We start from the raw sequence: 23,065 nt of genomic DNA, 5'->3' as shown, positions 1-23,065 counted from the left end.
TGTTAAAGGAATGTTAGCAAATACAGTTTTTATTGAGGCTTTTTATGAATGCTGTTCTTGGTCTGAGTGAATCATGAGGCTCTAGCCCCTAATACTTACTACCTTTTTTATTTTTTTCCCCATCTGTATCAGTTGGGTCAAATTTAACTGTGTGTGTAAAGAATTTTTTTGATAATTTCTACTAGCAAATGCAGAAAACCCTAGTTTGTTTATGTTGAGATTCATTTGTTACTACTTAGCAAGGTGATGTTACTGAGGATAATTAGAAAGGTAAAACAAAATCGTATTCTGTTTTTTCATTGTTGTGAAAGGAGTTGCAGTTCCATATCGGGAGAAATCATTTAGTAAAATCATCAGGTAGGTTTCCTTCTGTTTGAACAGGTTTCTGTTGTGATTATGACGGTCACTGTGTATGAGGTTTTCATAAATGGGCTTTGGGTAAATCTAGCAGTGCTAGGTTAATTCTATTGTGGAATTATTAGACTTTCTTCTCTTTATTTATATTGTCTGTTATGAGGAGATAAAGATTTACTCTCACAGTAGAATTAAATTAAGCAGAGGAGCATATGTACCCACAGGACTTTGATATACAGCAAGTCACATATATTTGTAATCCAATTCGATCAGCTTCTTACTGACTTCTTGTATCTAAGCAATAAGATGATATCCAACAGTAACTCTAGATTTAGGACTTTGTAGGCCTATTAGTAAGGAAGTTTTCAATTATGCCATTCTTGTTTTGTTTTTTTCCATTGCCCACTCATTCTTTAGGAGCATACACAATGTAATTTTATTTCAATTCCCATACAGTTTACTGAAGAGCTGATATTCTTACATCTGTTGAACATAGCATTAAGACTATTCCAGACTGCTGTTTATAGTAGACATGCTGTTGCAGTATGGTAGTCATTAGCCCAGCACCATATAGCTCCATCTGAATATCTTTTTGAACTGTACATTCTTTGGGTGGATGGTGACTTGGAATCTTTGACTCCTAGAAAGAACTCCAGAAATAATCTAGACTGAGAAGTAGACTCCAGAGTCTGACCTCCACATTAAACAATGAAACATAAGCTTGCATTTTTCTGGACACACTTGTATGTGGATTTGTAAGAAGGCACAAGCAAAAGGTAAAACTCTACTGCGTTTGTTCCATTATGTTAAAGAAAAAAATCGCATGTAGGTATAAAATTAAATGCTTCCATTGGGCAACAGTTCTGATTCCAGCTTTGCAAATTTATGGAAGTGTATTCTGGCTCATAAAACTACCCAGCTGAACCTCTGACAGATACACTCCTATTTCTTCTTTTGAAGTTCATTTGTACAAAAATATATCTCCAGTGAGATGTGTTTATGAATGTGGGATCTTTCTCAGAATGAGATATTGCATTGCATTTTAAATTTACACAAATAGTTTTCACAACAGTCCCTTGCATTTGTTTCCAATGAGTAAATATTCCTTGAGTGGAGCATTACATCTGCGCTCGATCCTGTGAAATGTTATTCTGCATTTGCTTATTGAAATCTGGCATGCTATAATGAACTTGAGTAATGTTACAGTTTATCTGGTTTCACCCTACTTGCCTTTACTGAGTATTTGCATCCACAGAGTCCTTATTCAAATGCAAAAATGTTTAAATTTTTTAGTATACTGTACTTCTGCAGCATTTGTAATTATTTATATAGGTTTAGGGTCTTTATGTTCCTTGATTTTAGGAGCGGCAACCCCCTTTCATTCCCTGCTTGCTCAGAAACAAGTAATTCCTGTGAAACCAGGAGAAATGCTTTCACTTAACCCCAGTGGTTTTTGTGTCTTACAAAACAACAACTTATTCTCTTGCTGGTAAAAAAGAAGTAGGATTTTTTAATTTGGTAGCACTCGGGTATAACTTATTGCAGTCTTTTTTTCTAACAATTAAAATCACAGGAGCTACATTTTTGTGTAACAGAGAAAATATTGGAGCCATGCAGTTTTGCGGGCCTGTCTTCTGGTAGAAGATCAGAAATCTAGTTCTTGTTAATGTGTAGTAAGAGCCTTTTTCAGTGAGGGGAATGCTTTTATTTTAGGTGTACTTTCTTTCCCTCATCTATAAAGGGCGCTTGAGAACTAGCAGCTGGCTGCTACTACTGCTATTGACTTAATAAAATCTCATGATATTCCCATTTTCTTGCATTTATTAATTTCCCGTTGTAATTTTCTGAAGCATTCAAGCATTCTCTGAGATGCAAAGTGCAAGGCATGAAGTGTAATCACTAGGCTATCTTTGCTAAGTTATTCAAGATGCTTGGATATGGGATTAACTTGGTGCGACTAGTTTTCAGACACTTAAATCTTTAATATTCATTGCATAATCTGATTTTTTCAAACACTTTCTTTGTGTAATTTAACTGTAGCTATGTCTAGACATATTTCCTGGATATGGCTAAACAATTCTGAAGGTAAATGATGAGCTGATATTTTTGCACTTTCACAAAAACATAGTATTTCACACAAACATAATATCATGCCATCATAACATTAGGACAAATGGAAACTGCAGACGTGAGAAGTACAGTTTTCATCCATTTTGCAAACCTCTGCACCTTTGTAAGATTAGTTATTTCTCAGTAGTTTTTCCAGTCATTTAACTGTCATTTGTAATAAATTAATGCAGTGCATCTGTACAATCAATGTATATTGTTTCTGCTCGTACCCAGCAGTTCTGGTTTGGAAAGATTGATAGAACCTCTTCATTTAGGCTGTTCAGTCTCCTTGTTTGATGTCTTAATTCTGTTTGCCTCAAGGTCATCTTAAGATTACCTTTTATAAGGCCATCGCTTTACAAGAAAATCCTACTATCATTACTTGTTAAGCACTTTTTTTCTTTGCATACAGGAAATTCTGCTTATTCTCTCCTTTCTTGTAGGATTCTGTGGTGTCCTGTTACCTTTTATGAAAAGGCAGCTGCCAATATTAACACCTTTCCCTGTTCTTTAGTCAGCAGTCCCATTTGTAATGTAAACTCACCTGAACTTTGAGGGTTTTAAAATATATTTTCAAACTTCTTTGCTGTAGCATGTTCCACTGCTCTTGTTCAATCTGTTTTCTGCTCTCTTTGTATAGCTTTCATTGCTGCTATCCTGCTTCCTCGTTTCCCCTGCCTCTCTTCAGTAGATGGTTGAAGTGCTGCTATATTCCCTGAGAGCAGCCTGACTCACCTGGAAATTGTAGATGTCCTTATTTTGCATGGCTGCTGCTTTGAAGAGGGACTGAAGTTTTTAGATCTTGGTACAGGAATTGGGCAATCTTAGGGCTTTTCAGTACTGTTGCGGGGTGGTGGGAACTGAAATTCATGACTAAGAAATTAAATTAATGGGCTAATAATGTATCATCTTAAGTAATTTTTGAGAACTTTGTACCCCATTTCCTTTACTATGAAAATTTTAGTCCATATGCTTAATCAGACAGGGTTTTTTTGATACTTCTGTCACTGTTTTGTGTTGTGACTAGAAAGTTCGAATACAGATAGTACCATTTGTTGGAATGAACTTGGGGAATTGTTGGGGTTTTTTTGTGGCAGTGTCTGACACTTCTTTTCTATAAAGCAGTCTCCCTGTGTTTTTCCCGTCTTCTGATCAGGTAAAACTTCCTGGAAGGGTTTTTGAAGGAACAGTTCTGTTAATCACATTTTCCGTGTTTATGCAATAGTTTGATCAATTTTTACAACAGTTTATCTTCTTTTAAACATAAAATTGTTACTGTCTTCTGGTTCTATTCTGTACTGTCTTCTGGTTCTATTCTGTACTGTCTTCTGGTTCTATTCTGTACTGTCTTCTGGTTCTATTCTGTACTGTCACATAGCATGCGAAGAATGACTTGTATTAGTTGCTCATCATCTGCCAGACTCCTACTTAGCAGGATACTTACCTGTTATCTTGTGTATATGGGGCCTCCTCCTTAGTTGTCTGTGAAATGAAAAAACCTTGCAGTAAGATAAGCTTTTATGATCTGAAATGTTTCCCAAAAGGTATAAAATGTTTGATTTCACTAAATGGGATTTGTACTAGTTTCTAAATGTGCAGTCTTGGCTCTATGTTTTTGTAGTAATTTTTTGTGGGTTTAAATGTACAGTTTCCTTTCTCCCATCTGCATCTATAATACTCTGAGCTACTGATAATTTTAGTTGGATAGTACCGTGGGGTGGTTTTGGGTAAATAATAATAAAAATATATCCTTCATCCCTCTTTCAGAATGCTGGAATTTTGGGAAGTTTAAAGGCTTGCAGCAAACAATGGCTTTTCTGTCATTCATTTCCAAGACGAGACTGTCCAGATGCAGTCTGTTCCAGTATGTCTGCAACTTAGACTTTAAACAACTTAGGTACCAGAAGTAGGCAAACTGAAGCAGAAAGTTTGTGTTGGGTGGCATTACCTATTTTTGTCACTGTCAGCCAGGCCACCACTCTACAGTATAAGCTCAAGAATTTTTTTTGTTGCTTTTTCAGCTTCAGCATACTATTTGCCAAGCTCAAGGGAAGTAACTGAGATTCACATTGGAGCCAAGTCCCTGTAGGTCTGAAGGATTTCTCTTGGTACCCGGAGTCTTCTCAAAGTTTAATAGCAGTGCACCATCAAAGGTATGACGTTCCTGTCTATTGTGACAGCTGGTTAATGAGATGTAGGTCCCAGCAGGAGAATACTAATGAGCTTTAGGATATGTTTGCCTTCCCTTCCTCTGCTCTTCACTGATCCTTAAATGAATTCTGAAAGCCATTTTTCATTAGACATCCAAAATTTCACAGCTGTTATGACTGATTTCAATTGGAGATGGGATTTCTTCTGAAGCAACAGGTTCCTCTTAAGATGAAATCTGTTTTAGCTGAAACCAAACTAAACATAGATTGCTTCCTGCTGTGGGTTGAAGATTTGCTTTAGTGTTTCAGACTTTCTTTCCATACATGCCCATGTGAAACTCTATACAAAACTGTCGTCACTGTTTGCTAATTTGATCACGCAGCTTTTCAAAGGGACAGGGAGAAAGTTTTTGTGTTTTTCTTAAGTTCCAGTCGATAGGTTGGCTGCCACTTCATACAGAAACAGACAGTCCTTCTCTAATGAGACTTAATTTATGGATGTGTCAAGTATAAACTCTATTATGTGAAAGTTCAAGTGACCTTGCTCAACAACAAAAAAAGGATTTTGAAGATGTGGGACTTGAGAGCAAACTGTCTAAGCCTATTTAACATGTTTGGCCTTCTCTGAAACATCATATGCATCTTGACATACATTTTTTCAATTAATTTTGATCTTAGTATGTGTAGTCCGTCACAGAACATATTAAAAAAAAAAAAAAAAATGTATCTGCCTCAACAAATGTGAAAACAGTTCCTTTCTTTCCAGGGAGACTTTCCTAGCAAACAGTTTGTGACAAATTCCTGATGTTTTCTGTAGTTACGTTTTCTAGAATGGAGAGTTGTTTTCAGCCAAATTCTGGAAGATGAAGTATTCAAAGACTGTTGTCTATATTTTTTTTTCTTTCCTTTCACTTGCTCTTTTTTTTTTTCTGCCACCCAGAGTTAAGCAGACAGTATTTTCTGAAATAACAATTAAGAAAGTTTTTGCTGACAAATCCACAGTAATTGACCATTTGGCAGGCTATTTATTTGTGTCTCAGGCTGCGTGTACCTGACTGTGCAAGTGTTACTGGCAGGTACTGTGAGCAGATACAGCAGTGCGAGCGTGACGGGCAGGGTGGTGGTTGCTTAAGTACCACGGACAGGGCCCCCTCCAGACATGTCCAGACCATCTCTGTATCAGCCTGTGGAATTTCCACTGAAGTGATTTCATCTGTCAGAAGTTATTTATACAGGCAGTTCAGTACAGCCTTGACCCTTTTGCAGACATCAGTACTTAGGATTCTTTATCACTTGATACTTTTGAAACAGCTGTTTTTCCTGTAAGTGCATGCCATAAAATTCTTGGTGTTACACAGCATGTGCAATTGTATCCCATTTTCACCCATTTGACAATAGTTTTATCTGCATACGTACTCACCAGAGACTCCTATCACATCTAAGATTTAATTGTTGTCCTCTTACATGTTTCTCCTCTGATTTCAGAGACAAACTAGGAAGGCAATAATGATGTGAAACCTCACTTTCCCTGTTTAACATTTCATGGATTAAACTTCAGTGTTGTGTTCTTCCTAGGTTTATTCCTATCGTAGCGTTGAAATTCTGTCTGAATCAATGGAGAACATCTGGGAAGAGATTGCATTGGTTTTTCAGCAGAATCAAATCAAATGGTTTCTTGCTTTTTTACTGTATGGGGAAATTCTAATCAGGACACATCATTCTAAAGAATATCAAAATGGACTAGTCAAGCAATTTCATAAATTGGCTGGTGAATCACTTCTGTCATAGCTCAATTGACATCATCTGCTTACTTCAGAAACATACCTGTTTCTGTGATCTACAGGGTAGCAATGTGATATAACCCACTGACATTTTCAAACATGTGTTGTGCTGCATATGTAATCCAAACACGAAATTTGGAAAGGCACTATAAGAATCTCTAAGCATTATAGATGCTAATCCTTGGCCCACCATGCAAGGAGGATATGGCTTGCTGGTTACCAACACTGGGAACTTATCAATGCATTCTTGTAGAGTAGCTATTTACTTGCAGTAACTGTGATTCTTGGAGGTGTTGTAGTTTAGCTGCTATGATTGAACCTGCATTGTTCTAAGAAACCATAGTAATTTAGGTGTTAAATCATAAGGAAATGAGAATAGAATGAGATTGTTTGGTTTTTTCTTTTTATGTAGGTAACCACTAGGCAGTATAGGAGTTAGATATGATGCTGTTTTGATGAATTCCATTTCTTCAAATGTATTTTTGTGTCCCTGAGGTAATGCACACTGGCAATTCTGTATCACGGTTCCTGTTAGCCATGGCAAACGCATACTGATGCTTATGTTGGTAACTATAGCAATGAGCTGGGGGCAGGATGTAGTTTGAATAAATCTCTGATCAGACTTCAGACAGTTTGTCGATAGCTTTTTTTGCATTGTGTCGGTAATCTGCCTGCAGATCTCCATCCATCCATTGCAGGTCTTATGTGAAAACTACTTGCAAGTTTCCAGTGATGCAGAAACATTGTATTTTTAGTTCCAAGCATTACACAAGACTCCAATTTAATGGTTTTATGCTATTTATGATGTATTGGTTGTTTTACAAAAATAAATTTTCTGCGGTTTGGATCCTTTTTGCACCTCAGTCTGTTGCTCTTCCACAACTTGTAAAGTGTTTTTAAAACGTTGCTGATCATACCTCAAAGGATGAGATCCTCACAGTGGGATAACATACTGTCTTAGCAGATTCCTTCCCTATCAAAGGCTCTAAGCCCAGTTTTTAAATGTCTGCCTTTTACCAGGAGTTCACAGTGAAAGATTATCAAGGTGATGGTGACTGCTTTTGCTTGTCATAATAAAGCAGAAGTCTTGCTTTACAGAGCACTTTCTAGGGAATATTTAATTTTTGTGAGACTTCCTGCTATTTCATTCAACAGCTCAGAAATGAGTGAAATGAAGACAAGCTATATGGGTGATTCTGGACATATATACGCTGTCACTTGCAAACAGCTTAATTGCATAAACTGAATTGGCACACTTGATGTATTTGATTTATACAGGTACAAATGATTCCGAGAGAAACTCAGCAAGATGTGTTTAAAACTGATCTGTGCAAAATGAAGTAAAATTTAGCGCATTCGTAAAAAGTTTGGCCTAATATATTTTGTCATTGTCATAGTGTTCCCCTCTTTTGTTGAGCCGATTGAGCACTTCTCTAGTGTTTCCAGAGTCTCTGGTCTAATTGATGTCTATGCTGCTTCTAGCCTCAGATACATATTCTGTTGACAAATACTTATTTTGGTAATCTATATCAGGAAACCTTACTTTTTCTAGCTTGGCTTGTGTGTTCTGTTGTCTTTATTTTAATCGGATACAACTTTCTAACAGGTGGACACCGGTTAATTTTTACTACTTTTAATGTAGAGCACAGTAGTCTGAACGAGATTCTATAAAACTTTTTGCAAGGATCCTTTTTGACCTTTCTCTTTGTAAACCTTCCCAGTCTTTCAAAAAGTTACTACTTTCAGCTCATTTGAACATAAAGCTTATATATGATAGGAATTCTTAACACTTGCAAATTTCACTGCCTAATACAGCTTATTCTGCAACTAGTCTCCTGTCTGCCCAAATCCATAGTTGAATCTTCCTGAGGGGTGGACTATGTTCCTCTAGACTCTTCATTAACTGCTATTTGGAAGAATGGAAAACTTCTCTTGCCTAATGGACTGAAGTTAGATTTCTTGACCATTTAAGTAGGTGATTGATTAAGACCACAGAGCCACCTCCTTAGGTGGTCGTTGCTTCGTTAGAGTAAAGAAGTGTGCTTTTCACAGTGGGTCCTTTGAGTGTGTTTCTTGTTGAGCTGCTAATGTGGTGTCCCTCCTTTGACTCACTTGGAACTTGCAAAGTTTCTTTTGGACATGCTTCATTTTTCTGCTGGAACTGGTGCATCACTGCTATTAACTGGTTCTCTTACTTCCTAAGTGAAGTGATGGCTGAAACCCAAGCTCTGCTACTTCATGTGTTGACAGTTCCAATACTTGGAATTATGCAGAGGTCTACTGATTCTGAATCCTGGTAGCTATATGGTAGGGTATGTCAGGTATGGAAAGAGAATTTTGGAAATTTAGCCAGCCTTCTTTCTCCTTCCCAGTCGTGGAAACATATTTGTATAGCTGTAATGAAACAATGGCTAAACAGGGAAAAGCCTTTCCCATATTTGATCTCTCAACTCGGAGAAAATCTCTATATTGATAAATATTTCATTTCTGAAGACAGCATTTATTTTCTCTGGAACTTAGTTTTATAATCCTCTTCTGGTTGGAATAATACTTTATTTATTGAGAACCTCTCCTGAAGAGCTTAGGCTTTTTTAATATAACTTTATGGTAAGAAATAGTTAAGCACATAGAAAAGGAAAATTGTATTTGTGAAGAAGAGTCTAGCCACTTCTCTTCATTTCAAAGGTGGCTAAGTCACTAAAATAAAAAGCAGCAGCTTTAACAGTTTTATGAGAAGAGTAGGAGCAAAATCAAGCACTGTTTGGTTTCACATCATGTTTTAGAGGCAGCCGCTAGAAATATTTGTTGCCATTTAGATCTAGTGGTACACATGATTAAATGGAAATGTGATGAGGTACCGATATCCCAGAATCGTGTATCATGCTGAAGCTGTGACGGCAGCAGTAATTCTCAGTTTTCTGTCAGTATGTGTGTTCAGAAGAGAATTTTTTTTTTTTTTTTTCCCTCCAGGGAAGAAAACAGTCTGATTTTTCTTATACGTGCACAGAAAAACTTAATCCTCTGAAATCTGGGAGCCCTGTCTAGCTTATGCTCTGGGATGTGTTTGTAAAGTGACCCTGAATATGAAACTACTTATAGCAAGTTCTTTTCCTTTCTGTATCTTCACAAGAGATATTTTCATAGGGCAACAAAAATCATGTATTTTTCTGAGGATGTTAGCTTCCTGTAAATATAGCAAACCACTTGGGCTGGGTTTCTAAGCCTAGTAGAAGTAGCAGTTTGTTACATGCTGCATTGAAGACATCACAGAATTTAAGCAGAATATCACTGGGTATGGAAAGGAGGTCAATATTCGATTTAAATAGGATTAAGTACAATAGACAAGCCTTCTTTTGGATAAATAATTTCCTACCTACCCTGTAAGGAGGCCAGCAATAGCAGTATAGAACAAGCTTCCTTGTAAAATCTCTGGTCTTGTGTTCAGTCGTCTTTCTGAGCTGTAGCGTCAAGTTGCTTTGGCCTTGGTTATTTTTTTGTTTGATACATATTTTGTGTGGTTTGCGTCTACTATGGTAGAACACCCATTAGTTGCAACAGTAGCTTTGCCAAATGTGTATGGAATTCTGTAGAACCTCTGGAATGTACAATCAAGTGAAGAAACAGGGCTATTAAACTGGCCTGGGAAGAGATTTCCATTGAGAATATTATTTGTGCTTTGGCTTTCAAAATAACGTGGATTACTGGAGTGGGAGTATATGTCCATAGGTAAAGCTGTAGCACACAAAGGACAGGAAAAGTAAGAAAGCGATGGAGACAAAGCAGGAGAAGAGATAGATAAGAGTATATTGCAGCAGCAAAGGACAGGTGAGTGATTTTTCCACTTCGATTTTTATCCCTTTGTTCCTTTATTTTGACTTTCATGCTTTTGTTGTTTACCACTTCTCACAAAATTTATAGTATGGAAGAAAAACAAACAAAAAAAACCCCCAAACACCCCCCCTTCCTCCTCCCCAGAAAAACCCCACCAAAAACACACACAAAAGAAGTCCATCCCCTCCACAACCCTGGCTTTTAGTATATTGTATGTAAGATTAGTCTACAGCTGCAGGAACTGTCCTGAGTTACTAATATTGAACTTGTATTGATTCTTTCCTTTGTTTCCATTTTTTTTAACCTTTGCTGGGCAAACACATAACAGTAGAACTTCCAATGTCTAATTTCACTCAGGTAATTAATAATACAGCTGATTTTTAAAACTTTCCTGGAAGCCAGTTAATTGTGACTGATTCTTAATGACCTGCATAGGAGGAAAAAAATACAGGAGGAAACAATCTGGCGTTTTCTCATAATGGCCTTATGCTGTAGGGTTGGGGTGAAACATATATGTATGTCTATAGAGTGGCTAGTGGTTTTGAAGAACAGGGTTGACGGCAAAGTCAACTGAAATCGATTTAAAGTATAGTATTTACTGTAGGTAGAGATGCTAGTGCCACCTGTACTTAAGGTTGCATGACCCTTTTTAAGGCTTAACTCTTAATTACTTTATAGCTTTTGCCAAAGTTCAGTTCATAAGGATTTTTCCATGCCAGATGTCTGCTTTGGGTTGAATTTTTTTTAAAGTTTCAGCCAAAGCAGTTCTGTTCCAAGAATAAGGCTAGTGAAGAGTATGTTATTTTGCTTGTGTGAGAATATTCTGATGTCTTCCTTTGATGCTCCAGTGCCCCCAAGCTCTGAAGCAAGGATTTGAAATTTGGCAATAGTTCAGCCTTTGTGTTGAGGATATGCCTTTTGCCTCCCTGTAAAAATCCACCCAAATTTCCAGGCCGGTTTACAAGGCTTTGAAAGGTTGCCATTTTCATGGGCTTAATAGGAATTTCTTAAAACTTCACAGTAAGTTTCCTTTAGATTCTGTTCACGCTGGGAGTGCTCCAGGCAGCGTAGAGCTGCATATTTCATCCTTCTTCTGCTAGGAATTGTAATGGCTGGATCCGGGTGCTGACATTGAACTAAGAGTGGACAGCACTTTGTCATGTATCACCACCGCCTATTCCCATGGCCTATTCATCCCTGCTGAAGGACTTGGGTCCTCTGGAAAAGGAAACTGTCTCATTGGTCTAAAAGAACATGACAGATGCAGAGAAGAATAATTTAGGAGAGTGTGTGTGTGTGTGTCTGATTTGTACTACTCCTTTGGTCGCAGAAAATGTGTGTCATACTGGCAAAATATTACTTCCTTTTCTAGTGGATGTTCAGATAATAATTATTGGGGTTTGTTATATTTAAATTTCAGTGGTTGAGTGGGTCTCAAGGTTTTAATCGTTTTACTGAACTAGGTAGGCATCAATTTAAAAAGTTAAACTCAAATGTCACAGTACACTGTACTTTAGAGGGCAAAAATAGAGCTCACTCTTTTTAAACACTTAAGTCTAACTTAGACCTCTTGCGCTTTAATACATTGTAGTACAGCTTCCAACTTAATTACAAGTGTTGCATGCTTTGTCCAAGTAGCACCTACTTAATTGCAACGGGGAAAGGGGTCTGTTCTGAGGACAAATCAGGATAGATTTCTACGGTGAAGGTTGTGTATTCATATGTTACAGAAGTTTGAACTTGTGAAGTGAAGCAGAGATTTCAGGAATAAAAATGAAGGCTTTGTAGCTAAGGCAATTGAATGCTGCTTGATGAATTGTGTGCAATCTGTGCTTAGTCGTGGTATTATTACATGATGTGCTCAAATAACTGTTCTGAAGTGGCTGCTCAGACTGTGTCTTCTGGTAGCTGGTTTGAGAACACTTACAACTTCCAGAAATGCAGACACTTGTAACTGCAAGTGAACTCGGTGGGAGCCAAGCCTCATGTAAAATACTGTATGTTACTAAAAATCAGGTTTAAACTATGTGAAATTTGACATCTGGAACTAGGGAATATTTTAATCTAATTAACCTAATGGCTTATTTAATGTGAAACTTTGTTTTATGGATGTAGAAATTACTTGTCCCTTCTGTAGAAAGGCTCATGAAGCAATTGGTGGCCTTTGTAGCAGAACTGAAAAATAATATGCCATAAATAAAGCATATGACCACCTCCCATTGATCAGGGGTGAAACAAAGCATTGGGAAATGTGTAATCAAAAGTTTATCTAATAAGATACAACTATATTACTACATTAGTAAAATAAACTTTGCAACTCTTAACTTTCCAATGCTTACCTTCATGACCCTAATAATTCTTTTGAGATAAAATATGTGATTATCTCTGTGAATTTAGTAAGCATCCAGCTTGCTTTTGTACAAATACTCCCGTTTTGCCAATCCCTTGTTTCTGGAGGTGGAGTCATTATTTCAGTCTTTGCAATTTCTTTCCCAATAAAGCATGCAAACCTGAACTATATTGGATCTGTCTGAAACCAATGATTTCAACTTACAGAAAGTGCTAATTTTTTCTTTTACTGTATTAACTGATCAATTTCATACTGATCCAAGCATAAAAATCCCTTGGGAACTTGAATTTTCCACTTTGAATCAGCAGTCAAAATTTGTAAATAGTGAGAGTGAGAATAATACTAAAATTCAAGTTTAGTTAGCAATAACCTTTTAATTATCTTCTAAAATAGCCTCTCTACCTTAGTACTAGTTGAATATGATATTACTGGGATCCTCATCCTTTCTGTTCACTGTGGAGATGGAAAGCATACTTACTCAAACTGTTGACTACTATGTCTCCATGATAAATTTCCCCATTACAAAGCCTCTTCAACAGTACATGAGTTTAATTGCTTCATAAAACCAACTGTTACCTGATGCTTCCTATGCAAAAAAAGATTTTTGAAAGGCACAGGGCTACAACAAGTAAGTCAATGTGCATTTGTGGAAGTCCGTATCTTCTGGAGTGAAAAATTTGCCGCTAAGGTTTAGTGAATTTAATGCTTTGGAAATTATTTGTTGGACAGTCTGCAGCAGTGGAGAGTTTTGGGTTGTGGTGGTTTATTTCTTTTTTTTTTTTTTTTTTTTAAGGTGGAGGTATGAGAGAGTTTTTTGATCTCTTTAAACTCAAAGTAGTCATCAAACTTACTTTAAACTTGTTTCTTGGGTCATTCCCTCAGGGTGTTTGCTGCCTCAGAAACAGTAGATCTCAGATGGTGTTTTGAAAGCTTCAGCAAAGGCAAGGCATTTGACAGGATGTTTGTCATGCAGTATTTTCAGGAGAAAGATGGGCATTTTGAGCTGCTTGTAGCATAGAACTTCCTTAGAGGGACTTGACTGCTAAGAACAGCAGTCTTACTTGCTTAGCTGTGTGAAATCTACTTGCTTGTGGACAACTGTTTTGGGTTTGGGGTTGTTTTTTTTCCCCCTCAAGACTTCTGCTTACTTGTGTACTCTTCCATATGTGTGTTGAACTGTGCTTTGAAGTTGGGCAACAAGCTTTAAACAAAGCTGTTACCACACTTCTGCATAACATCTAGCTTGATTTCAGCTTGCTGATGTCAGTGATGTGGTTTAGAGTTAACAAAACACAATTCTTTTCCAATGCTTTGACATTAGTTTCTGTAGGATTAAAATAAAAAAAAAAACCAAACACTTGGTTTGTTGTATAAAAGCCAAATCAAAATGGACCTTAGAATGTGATAAATGGCTGTGCAGCAATTACTAATTGGCCAGCCTTCTGTTTTGACACACGGATGAGATGAAGTCTGAGTTATCCTGTATGTTTTCCTCTGTCATCTTCCTTTTCCTCACCCTAATAATGTAAGGAATTTCTGAAAACCAGATTTTGTGTGGATTTGGTTTCCTGCATAAGTCATTCTAGCATATTGGTTCAGACTGTCTAGATAAAACAACTTAAGATGCATATTTTTGTCATCTTTGAGCTGTGTACTCAGTAACAAGCTCCAAGTAGTGCTGTGTTGACTTGAATTTATACTCAAGTCTGTACCTTTTATATTGATTTTTATGTTAAGGTACAAAAAAGGGTAGATTCTGAAAGGCAAAAGCAAACAGAACTGTAGCCAGCTGAACCAACTTGCATCCAATTACACCAGCAGTAAATTAGATATGATTACTCAACTGTACTATTTCAAATTCATTTTAAAAAGTAACTAAAATCCGATTTGGAAGAGTCTGCTCTATAAACCAGATTTAATATCTGATCATTTATATTAAGTATGTTAACAATTTCTGAATGCTTTGCTTTTTTGTCTTGTTTTTGGCAGCAACTTGAATTAGTGGAACCAAGCGGCTGGATTCATGTTCCTTTAACAGATACTCATAAGAAGCCTATTCGCACATTTATGATTCAGATTGCTGTTCTAGCGAATCACCAAAATGGAAGAGACACTCACATGAGACAAATCAAAGTGTACACCCCAGTGGAAGAGAGCTCTATTGGTAAATTTCCTAGATGTACAACAATTGATTTCATGATGTATCGCTCAATAAGATAAAATTTCTTGATGAGAAATAATAAAGGCATATTTTGATGGCAGTATCATTGTTGAAGTATTCAAATAGTTAAAGGGCAGGGTTTACTGCAGTGTAATTATATTTTCTGTTTATACTTTGTACAATTGTGAAATAAAGATAATCTTGTGTTACAGTATATTGTAGTCTGTAATTTTGAATTACAAAAAAAGCTTGGGTACTTTAAAAGAACTTATTTGTGACTGGAAATCAGTAATTGATATAATACAATTGGGTTTTTTTGGGGGTGATTTCTTCCCCTAATGATCATGCATGGAAACAGTTCATTCTATAGTGTTACTGTTCATTCCTTTACTTAGAAGTTGCTTCCTTTTTTTTTTTGAGCATTCTTCTTGAACAGACATGGTTTAAAGACATTGCTAGTAGTATTTTCCTGACACTGCTTATGTTAATGTGTTGTACCCTTTTCTGTATGTGTTTGGGTTTTTTTTTTTTCTCCTGCTTAATTATCATCTGCATGGATTTAGCCTTCTTTGTAACTGTAAAGTAATCGTAAAATTATAGAATATCTCAAGTTGGAAGGGACCCGTAAGGATCATCAAGTCCAACTCCCTGCTTCTTGCAGAACTGCCTAAAACTAAACCATATGTCTAAGAGCATTGTCCAGATAGATACTCCTTGAACTCTGACAGGTTTGGAGCTATGACCACTTGCCTGGGGAGCCTGGTCCAGTAACTAATAATGCAATGAAGATCACAACAACATGAAGAAAACCCAACCTTTCCAAACAACTGAATATAGCCTATGCATTAATGTAGATAAATAGAGTATAGGTTATCTAAACATTGCTGTTCAAAACAGGAGGAGAATTAGGAGTACAGTAACAGTAGGAATGAACCTGAAGGTCCAATGCACCTCCTAAAGTACTGAGAAATCAACTGTATAACACGAACTCATAGCATGAGTGTGAGATTACCTTCTTTAACATGTTTTTAAGTAAAGAACAAGGCAAGGACAATGTATGCTTAGTCTGCTTGCTATGAATAGGAATATTTAACACCTCTACTAATGTCTTGTAATCTGATTACTAGTTATTTCACCTTTTTAAAAAATGAAATACATTTTAGCAAGAGAGGCTGTTGAAGTAGAAGAGTTTCTTTTAAAATGTTCAGTACTGATCAGACCCATTCTTCCTTCTAACACCATAAAAGCTGATGGTAAATCCAGACTAATCTCAGCCAAGAAAAGCTTCTGACACTCCTCTTAATTGTCATCAAGGAAAGGCTGGTAATAGTGGAGGCTCATCAAACAATGATACCGCATCCTCCAGAGGAGAAAGGAAGTGAAATGGAGGAAAACAGGAAGATTGTCAAAGAAAGATAAAGATTCGGCTGTTAAAATACTTTATACACTTAATGAAGTAAGCTTTTTACTGAACAGTTTTGTCCACTGGCTGAATTCCAGAGTCTTTAGGAGGGTAATTAAAATAGGCATTTCCTGATACTGAACCTTTTAGAGAAGTCCATGACTAGCCTGAGTTCTGTATTTAAGTGTGGATTCATTCATTTCAGGAGGACCTTAATGGTACTTTACCTTTCCATGTAAAGGATGTATGAACAGCAGAATTCCTGTTTATCAGAAGCTGGTTGAATTCATGCTCTTCACCAAATCTGTTAGTTCAGTGGATTTTGTTATAGTGCTAAGGAGTTGTACATTTGTATTCACTTATTTGAAGCAGAATTTGTACTTTTTATGTACCACTTCGTATTTTTCTGTCACACACACCCCAAAACAAAACAACCCACCAAAAATACATTTATTCAGTTATTCTTGATAAGTTATTGATAAACCTATTTATTTATTTATTTACAAAAGGAGATTTTTAGTCATGCAGTTTTCCATTTTCTCCAAGAAGGTAAGATTGTGGTTATCCATCCTAGCTTTGTATTCTCAACCCACTGTTCCCTACTCTAATGATTCTACCACAGATAATTCTCTGGTACTTCTGAACTCTGGTCAGTAACACTTAAAATATTTTGTTTCAAAGATGCTTTAATGTTTTCTTCTCTCTTACATGTCATTCTATTTATTATGTACTTAAATAATATGTGCATTTATTCTCTAATTAGTTCACAAAAGACCAGTCCTCAAAAGGACATGAATACATTCTACATGAACCATCCCCAAGAATGGTTCAGGTAGCAGTTCAAGGGTTACATAAACAAATAAGGGTACACAGTTCAAAGCAGAAGCTGTTATCTTTAGGCTAATCAAGTCAAAGTAATATTGCTCAATGACAAACATTACCCAGTAGACTAGGAACAGGCCTGGCAGTGCAGTCTTGTTATGCTTATTTCTGTCCTGCCTCAGTAGGTATCATTTCTGCATCTTTTTGCATCTATTCCTGCTTGTACTGATTTTTCAGGGTTCCAAAATCCATGCAGGATAGGTGCTAGTATTGGCTTCAAATTTGGAATTGTTATTCCTGAAAGTGCTGTTGAATAAGCGGAAACTTGTCTTAACTACTTCTCCTGCTACTCTGAAATCATAGAAGCTGTTCAGATATTTTTAACATCCTATGATATATATGTTAGACTAGAGGATGTTAAGCTTTACTGTTGAGAAGGGAAACTACTTACAAATTAAATTTAATGCAGTCTTTTAGTAGATGTTAAGATACACAAGACTCTCTAAAGGTTAAGGCTGTAGAGTTACACTTTATTTTGTCAACAGGTGATCTAGTTTGAAGCTGCATGCTTTAATATGTTGTTTCTAGTTTATTGCCAGCGATTGGTATCTCCATGGTTGAGACGCTTCCATGGCTGTTCGCTGAACTTCATCTGTGAAACAGATAACAGATCCTTGGTCTTTCCTTGGCCCTTTAAAATAAATGCATTCTTAGTACTGGGTGGAAGCAAGTAATCTGTTGTAAGACTGTGGGAGTGAACAGCGAGTCATGATGAGGGCGGCAATAAATTAGAAGGGAGAGTACAACTATTGAATCCTTCAACTGCTGCTGACAAAATAATGTATGACCATGCCTGAAAGGCATATATAAAAATGCAAACTCATTACTACAGTTTGTCTTCCTCTTTGATGTTCAGTGTTACTTGAAAACAAGTGCAGTGGCTATTCTAAATCCATTTTAAATGTTTTCTGTGAATTGGGATAAACTGGTCTGCCAAACCATTGCAGGGAGTTACTATGTATATGTTGTGTTTAGCTGCTATTTTTTTTCTTGCTCCCCCCACCAGTACACAATTGTCTGGTATCTTATTTATAACTTCAAAGAGCAATTTTATGTGACTGAGCACCAAAATTGTTGAGCGTACGGATTTTTCCAAAGATGGTTTGAGAACAGAAAGTTCTTGTAATGTTAATCAAGTTAAAGCTTATATTGCCTAGCCACATGCTTCTTTGGAAGGTGTCGGTAAGTGCTGTAAATTAGTTAACTGTTAATGTGTGCTAGAGATCTAAAACTGCAAACCTGAAGAAAAGCCAGAATGAATTTCCTTTGCAGTGAAAATCTGAGAAAATAAACATTCTTAGATTCATGTATAAATAGTGCTGATGGAATGCTAGAACCATTTTGATGTTGATTATGGATTTGCAGGTTTTTAGTGAAAACGGGAACAATTTTATATACTTGTTTCTCATATTCACTTCCTGCCCAGTCTGAAAAAGAAATTTCTGTTGCATCTTTTAACAGTACCTTACATTTGTAACTATTTTATTTTTTTCCCCACATGCACACTTTGGCTGGTGTTTAGAAAGAGACAGGTCCTGGGAATTTGTAGTCTTTAGTATGTCCAAGTTTTCAGCTTCTTAGCAGAAATGAATATATAACTTTATCTCTAAAAAGCACAGTCAATAATTGACCTGTTTGCCCTACAAGGTGGTTTTACAAATGTTAACTTCAGGGAATGCTAGGAAGAGACCATTCGTCAACTTGTTGCCAGCTTAAAGCATACCTTTTTTTTTTAATGATGAGCAAACACTGCTTCTTCAAAGTGATGAGGACAAAATAATAAGATATTCACAAACATGGCTTGCTCAGGATTATAACTCTGTGCCTAAACCTTAGGGTAGTTTTGTGAGTATTTTGGCTTGTTCCTCTAAATGTGGATGAGTAAGGTGTACTGCTTACAAGGGCAACTGATCTTAAATAATTTTGATCCATGGAAAAAAACTTCTATAAACTTTGAAAATTTAACAAGGTGTATGCTCAGAAAAGACTTTTTGCTGTTTGTCAAAGAGAAACATACAATCTTAGCATTGATTTTAGTAAGCTGACTACTAAGCGAAGATATTCAAAGTTTAGAATTGAATTAAATTCAGTGGCATGTCCGATTAAAGATTTTAGAGAGGGGAAGCGGGTGTGTATTTGTATTCAGTAATGTCCAATACTTCAGGCTAAATGACTCTTGAGTAACTGTTTTTACTAAAACAATCCAATGCAGTATGTACTTTAGGTATGTCCCTACGTGAAAGATGTTTCAGAGGCTTTTTCTGTTTTCCCCTACCCCGAGATCACAAGGCTTTCCCAGTAGACCCATGAGTAATTTCCCAATTTGTTTTTACAAACCCTGTTTATAAAGACAGATACTTTCTTTACAGTGGTACTCTTTTTTTTCTTTTTTCTTTTTTTTTTTTTTTTTCCCCTAGCCAGAGATTACAGTGGATGGTATATTATTACTGTAGTGGTATCAAAATTGGCTAGTTTATCAAGCAGCAACTAAGCAGCTGAACCAAGGGAGTTCAGAATTGTGTGTTTCTCTAACATTGTAAAACTCTTCAGAGCTGTACGGTGAGAGTAATGCTATCAGGGAGAGGAGAGGTAGCCAGGAGGCCACCTTTTATTCTGTGATGGCCTATTGTGGTCATAACTTTAAATATTTGATAATTTATAGTCCATTGTGACTGATGTGGAAAATGGAGGGAACTGCAGAGGTATTTATAAAACCTAGTAAGGCATGAATTTTCTATTTTGTTTAACAATGAAAAAGTCCAAGACTCAGAATGCTATCTCTAAAACCTGCTTTGCTTTTTTGAAAACCCGCTCTGGTAAGTGGATGAGCACTTAATTTACTTATTTTCTGTAGAAGTTGATGGAATACTGCTAATTAATTTCAACAGAGTATTGAATTAGGTCCTTTACATATTGAATTACAGGTACTTTTAGGTCTTGGGTTTTCAAATTTTTGTTGTAGTCTGACTGTAGTGTTACCTCATAATGACTTTGCCTCAGTCTTTTGAATTTTACATTTTTCTTATTACAGCAAGAGAATCGCAAGTTGCACTATGGCTGAAAAGTTGGAAGGTTTTTTGCAAGCTATAAACATAGATCCTGAACTTTTATGTTTAAATGCAGTATCAAAAGCAGAATTGTAGGGTAGATGAGAAATGAAAGGTAGAAATCATCTTGTTTTAACTTGTACAGCATGGATCCCCCCCATAACTGGAGCATTGTCCCTCACTGTCAAAGCAAGCAGCACTTTATAATCCTAAATGCACTCACTGGAAAACTAGAGTACCATAAAAAGGGATAAATAATAGGATATTAGTGTATTGTGTTTGAATTGCTATGATTAGCTGTAAAATACAGCGAATATCACTCCTTGATTACTGGACTGTGTTTTCCATACCTTTTGTTTTGTCATTTAGGGTGTTGCTGCCAAGTAGTCTTTCTCATTTTTTCTCTTGTATGAGAAACATCTGATAAATATTGAGTAGTATAAGATTAATGTAATATTGAAATAAATGAGAGACAAAAATGGAAGGTGTTACTTGTTGTAAGACATCATGACTTGGCAGTGATCAGAATCATCACTTCAAATAGTGGTAATTTAGGGTTTTAAAAACTTTTCTGGAAAATACCACACTAGGCATTTCTGCCTTGCAGAATAGAAATTTGCTTCCTAGTATAAGTGAAAAAGCTTTTCTTTAAACTTTGGCTTAATTTTCTTTGTAGACACTAAGGAGAGGAAGGTAACTGAGTGACCAGTTAAGTGAGGAACTCCTGTTGAAATGAATAAGAGTAACTGTGTTTTGACTAAGTCATGTCTGTGTGTCTTCTCAGTACCACAGTGTAAACAAAAAAGGCAGAGGACAAGAGAGGGAGAAAAGAGGTATTTGCTGCTCCTGGTTTCTGAAATGGAGAACAGCAAAACATTTATGTTTTGCTTAAGCTCGCATAGGGAGTCTCTGGCAGAGCTGGAAGTTGAAGCCATGTCTGGTTTGTCTGTCTTCTCTTTCACATGAAGAAGATTTTCAGATAATGAGACTGTTTTAAAATCAAATTCTGTAGTAATGCAGTTTCTGTATGTAATTCCACTTTAAACCATGTTTTGGGTTTTGCTATTCTAATTCATTCAGTAGAGAAAATACTTTTGCCAGTACTGTGTCTATAGGTGCACAACTGAAACTTTTCAGTTACTGCCTTGGTGCTTGCTCTTGCCTTATCAAAAAGGTGTAGCATAGTCTTTAGAGGGATAAGCTACCTTACATTTTATATGGGATACTTGATGTAAGTTCAATACTGGCTTGAAGATCTGTGTGTGTGCCATTTGCCATGCTCTGTTTGGTATGAATGTGGAATATTGGACTTCTGTTGATTTTAATTTTTTTTTTTTTTAATAGGAACTCTGTATGTTAGACTTCAAAAGGCTCTTGCCCGGACTGTTACTTACATGAGTGACCCACTTACAGCATCACTCGCTGCCTAATTCTGTAGTTGCCCTAGTCTTTGCAAATAGGCATGCTACTAGGCTGTGGGGTACTTAAAGCTCTAATTCATCCCCAAGTTATTGATAGCCTGACAGGAAAACTATCAGACTAAGTGTTTACTGAACAGTTGGCACGTACGTAGTTTTCTGAGAATCAGAGGCTTAATCTGATACGAACAAAGTTTGAGAGGTCAAGAACTGAAGTGAGTCTTACTCCTGGGACTTGTTTTTCTTCATCTGTGCTATTACAGTTTAAGGGAAGTAATTGAAACATGATTTAGGCATGAAACCTGTTTATACACTAGAGGCAGAGCCAGGTGTCCAGATTACCAGGACTGATTAACAAAAATGCATGAACCTGTGTATAATAAATGAAGTGATTGAAAAGACTGAAGGACCATGGAGAGCTACCGGTTACTGGGAGGGCAGCTAGTTGCTTCACCTAATAGAAAGTGATCCACAGCTCTAGGCAGCAGGCCATTGCTTGACAAATCCACACCTCTCAAAGAAATGGCCGGCAATAATTGTCGTTGTCTTGAGTCAAGGACTGCAGGTGAAACAGGTGCTCAGGCATTTATACCACCACCTTGTGAACTAGGTTGGCCTCGCTACAGAACAGAGTGCCACTTGCGGTAAGTCAGGGTGGCAACACAATCACATTGTTCTATAAAGAAAGAGAGTGAGAAGCTAATGTGGTAAACTTCTTGGGAAATTCTGACAACTTCAGTTATTGTCAACTGTGAGTATGTGTCTTTTCTTCAAAATGGCCGGTGGGTTTTTCTATATCTCCTATTTTCATGGTGGATCTGGATTAGTAATACAAAACCCAAGAGTTTGTTGCTGTATCAGGTCTAACTGAAAGAAAAATTGGTCATCTTTGCTGTTACTGTGTTTTGGTATGTGAATGAACTATGGAGATGAATTTTAGTGTCTCTTTTTCTTGAATTTACCATTCAGCTCTGCAGCTTAAGTATAATGCGTCAGAATTCTTTGGGATCATTGGAGTGACCCCAGGTTGACGTCAGCATGTGCTTTTCCACTGCCTGGAAATGCAGGTTTGGGGCTCTGAAGAGCACATGGTTATAACACACAGCAGAATGCTGTGCTTAGAGAGCCTGACTGGTTTCATCTATGGTAACCTTTGGGCTTTTATTCCTAATTTTTCTTTGTATGTAAATGTTTATTAAACACTGATCGATTAATTACAAGAATGCCTTGCATTCCTTTGCAGGTATACACAAAAATAGCTGTTTACTTAATATTTAACTACCGCATTATTTTACTACTTAATTAATGCCATAGGTTTTTGCTGGAGTGTGAGATAATAATCTAAATGCAATTAAAATGTTCATAGTATTAAGAATATGTACACTGTCCTCCAAAGACAGGATTGCTGAGGCTTCCAGGCAAAGGTATTGGGTGGTCTGCTGTTGGTTTGTAATACTTAAGTGTTCTGTTTTAGATCAGAAAGGTGTTAAGGTGCTTTTATAAAACTGTATAAACCATCATTAAACATTGTTCATTGAAGTAAATTTTAAGTAATCCTTCACATGACATATTTGCTGTAG

The 23,065-nt window shown here is 36.7% G+C and overlaps 1 protein-coding gene across 4 annotated transcripts in view; it reads left to right on the top strand.

Moving 5' to 3' along the window:
• ANAPC10 (anaphase promoting complex subunit 10) overlaps positions 1 to 14,950 on the top strand; it is a 44,982-nt gene extending 30,032 nt beyond the window's left edge. For 2 of the 4 annotated variants that reach the window (XM_080393820.1, XM_080393821.1), the window contains exon 5: positions 14,565 to 14,950. In XM_080393820.1, the coding sequence (XP_080249946.1) occupies positions 14,565 to 14,795 (231 nt within the window). In that variant the 3' untranslated portion in view covers positions 14,796 to 14,950. The other 2 variants (XR_013929163.1, XR_013929164.1) reach the window with 2 other exon arrangements.
• Positions 14,951 to 23,065: the final 8,115 nt, after the last annotated feature.

The sequence above is a fragment of the Falco punctatus genome, assembly GCF_963210335.1.
Source record: "Falco punctatus genome assembly, chromosome: 1".
NCBI classification, from domain to species: domain Eukaryota; kingdom Metazoa; phylum Chordata; class Aves; order Falconiformes; family Falconidae; genus Falco; species Falco punctatus.
Note: the sequence above shows the minus strand (reverse complement) of the source record. Positions and strands in the feature narration are given on the sequence as shown.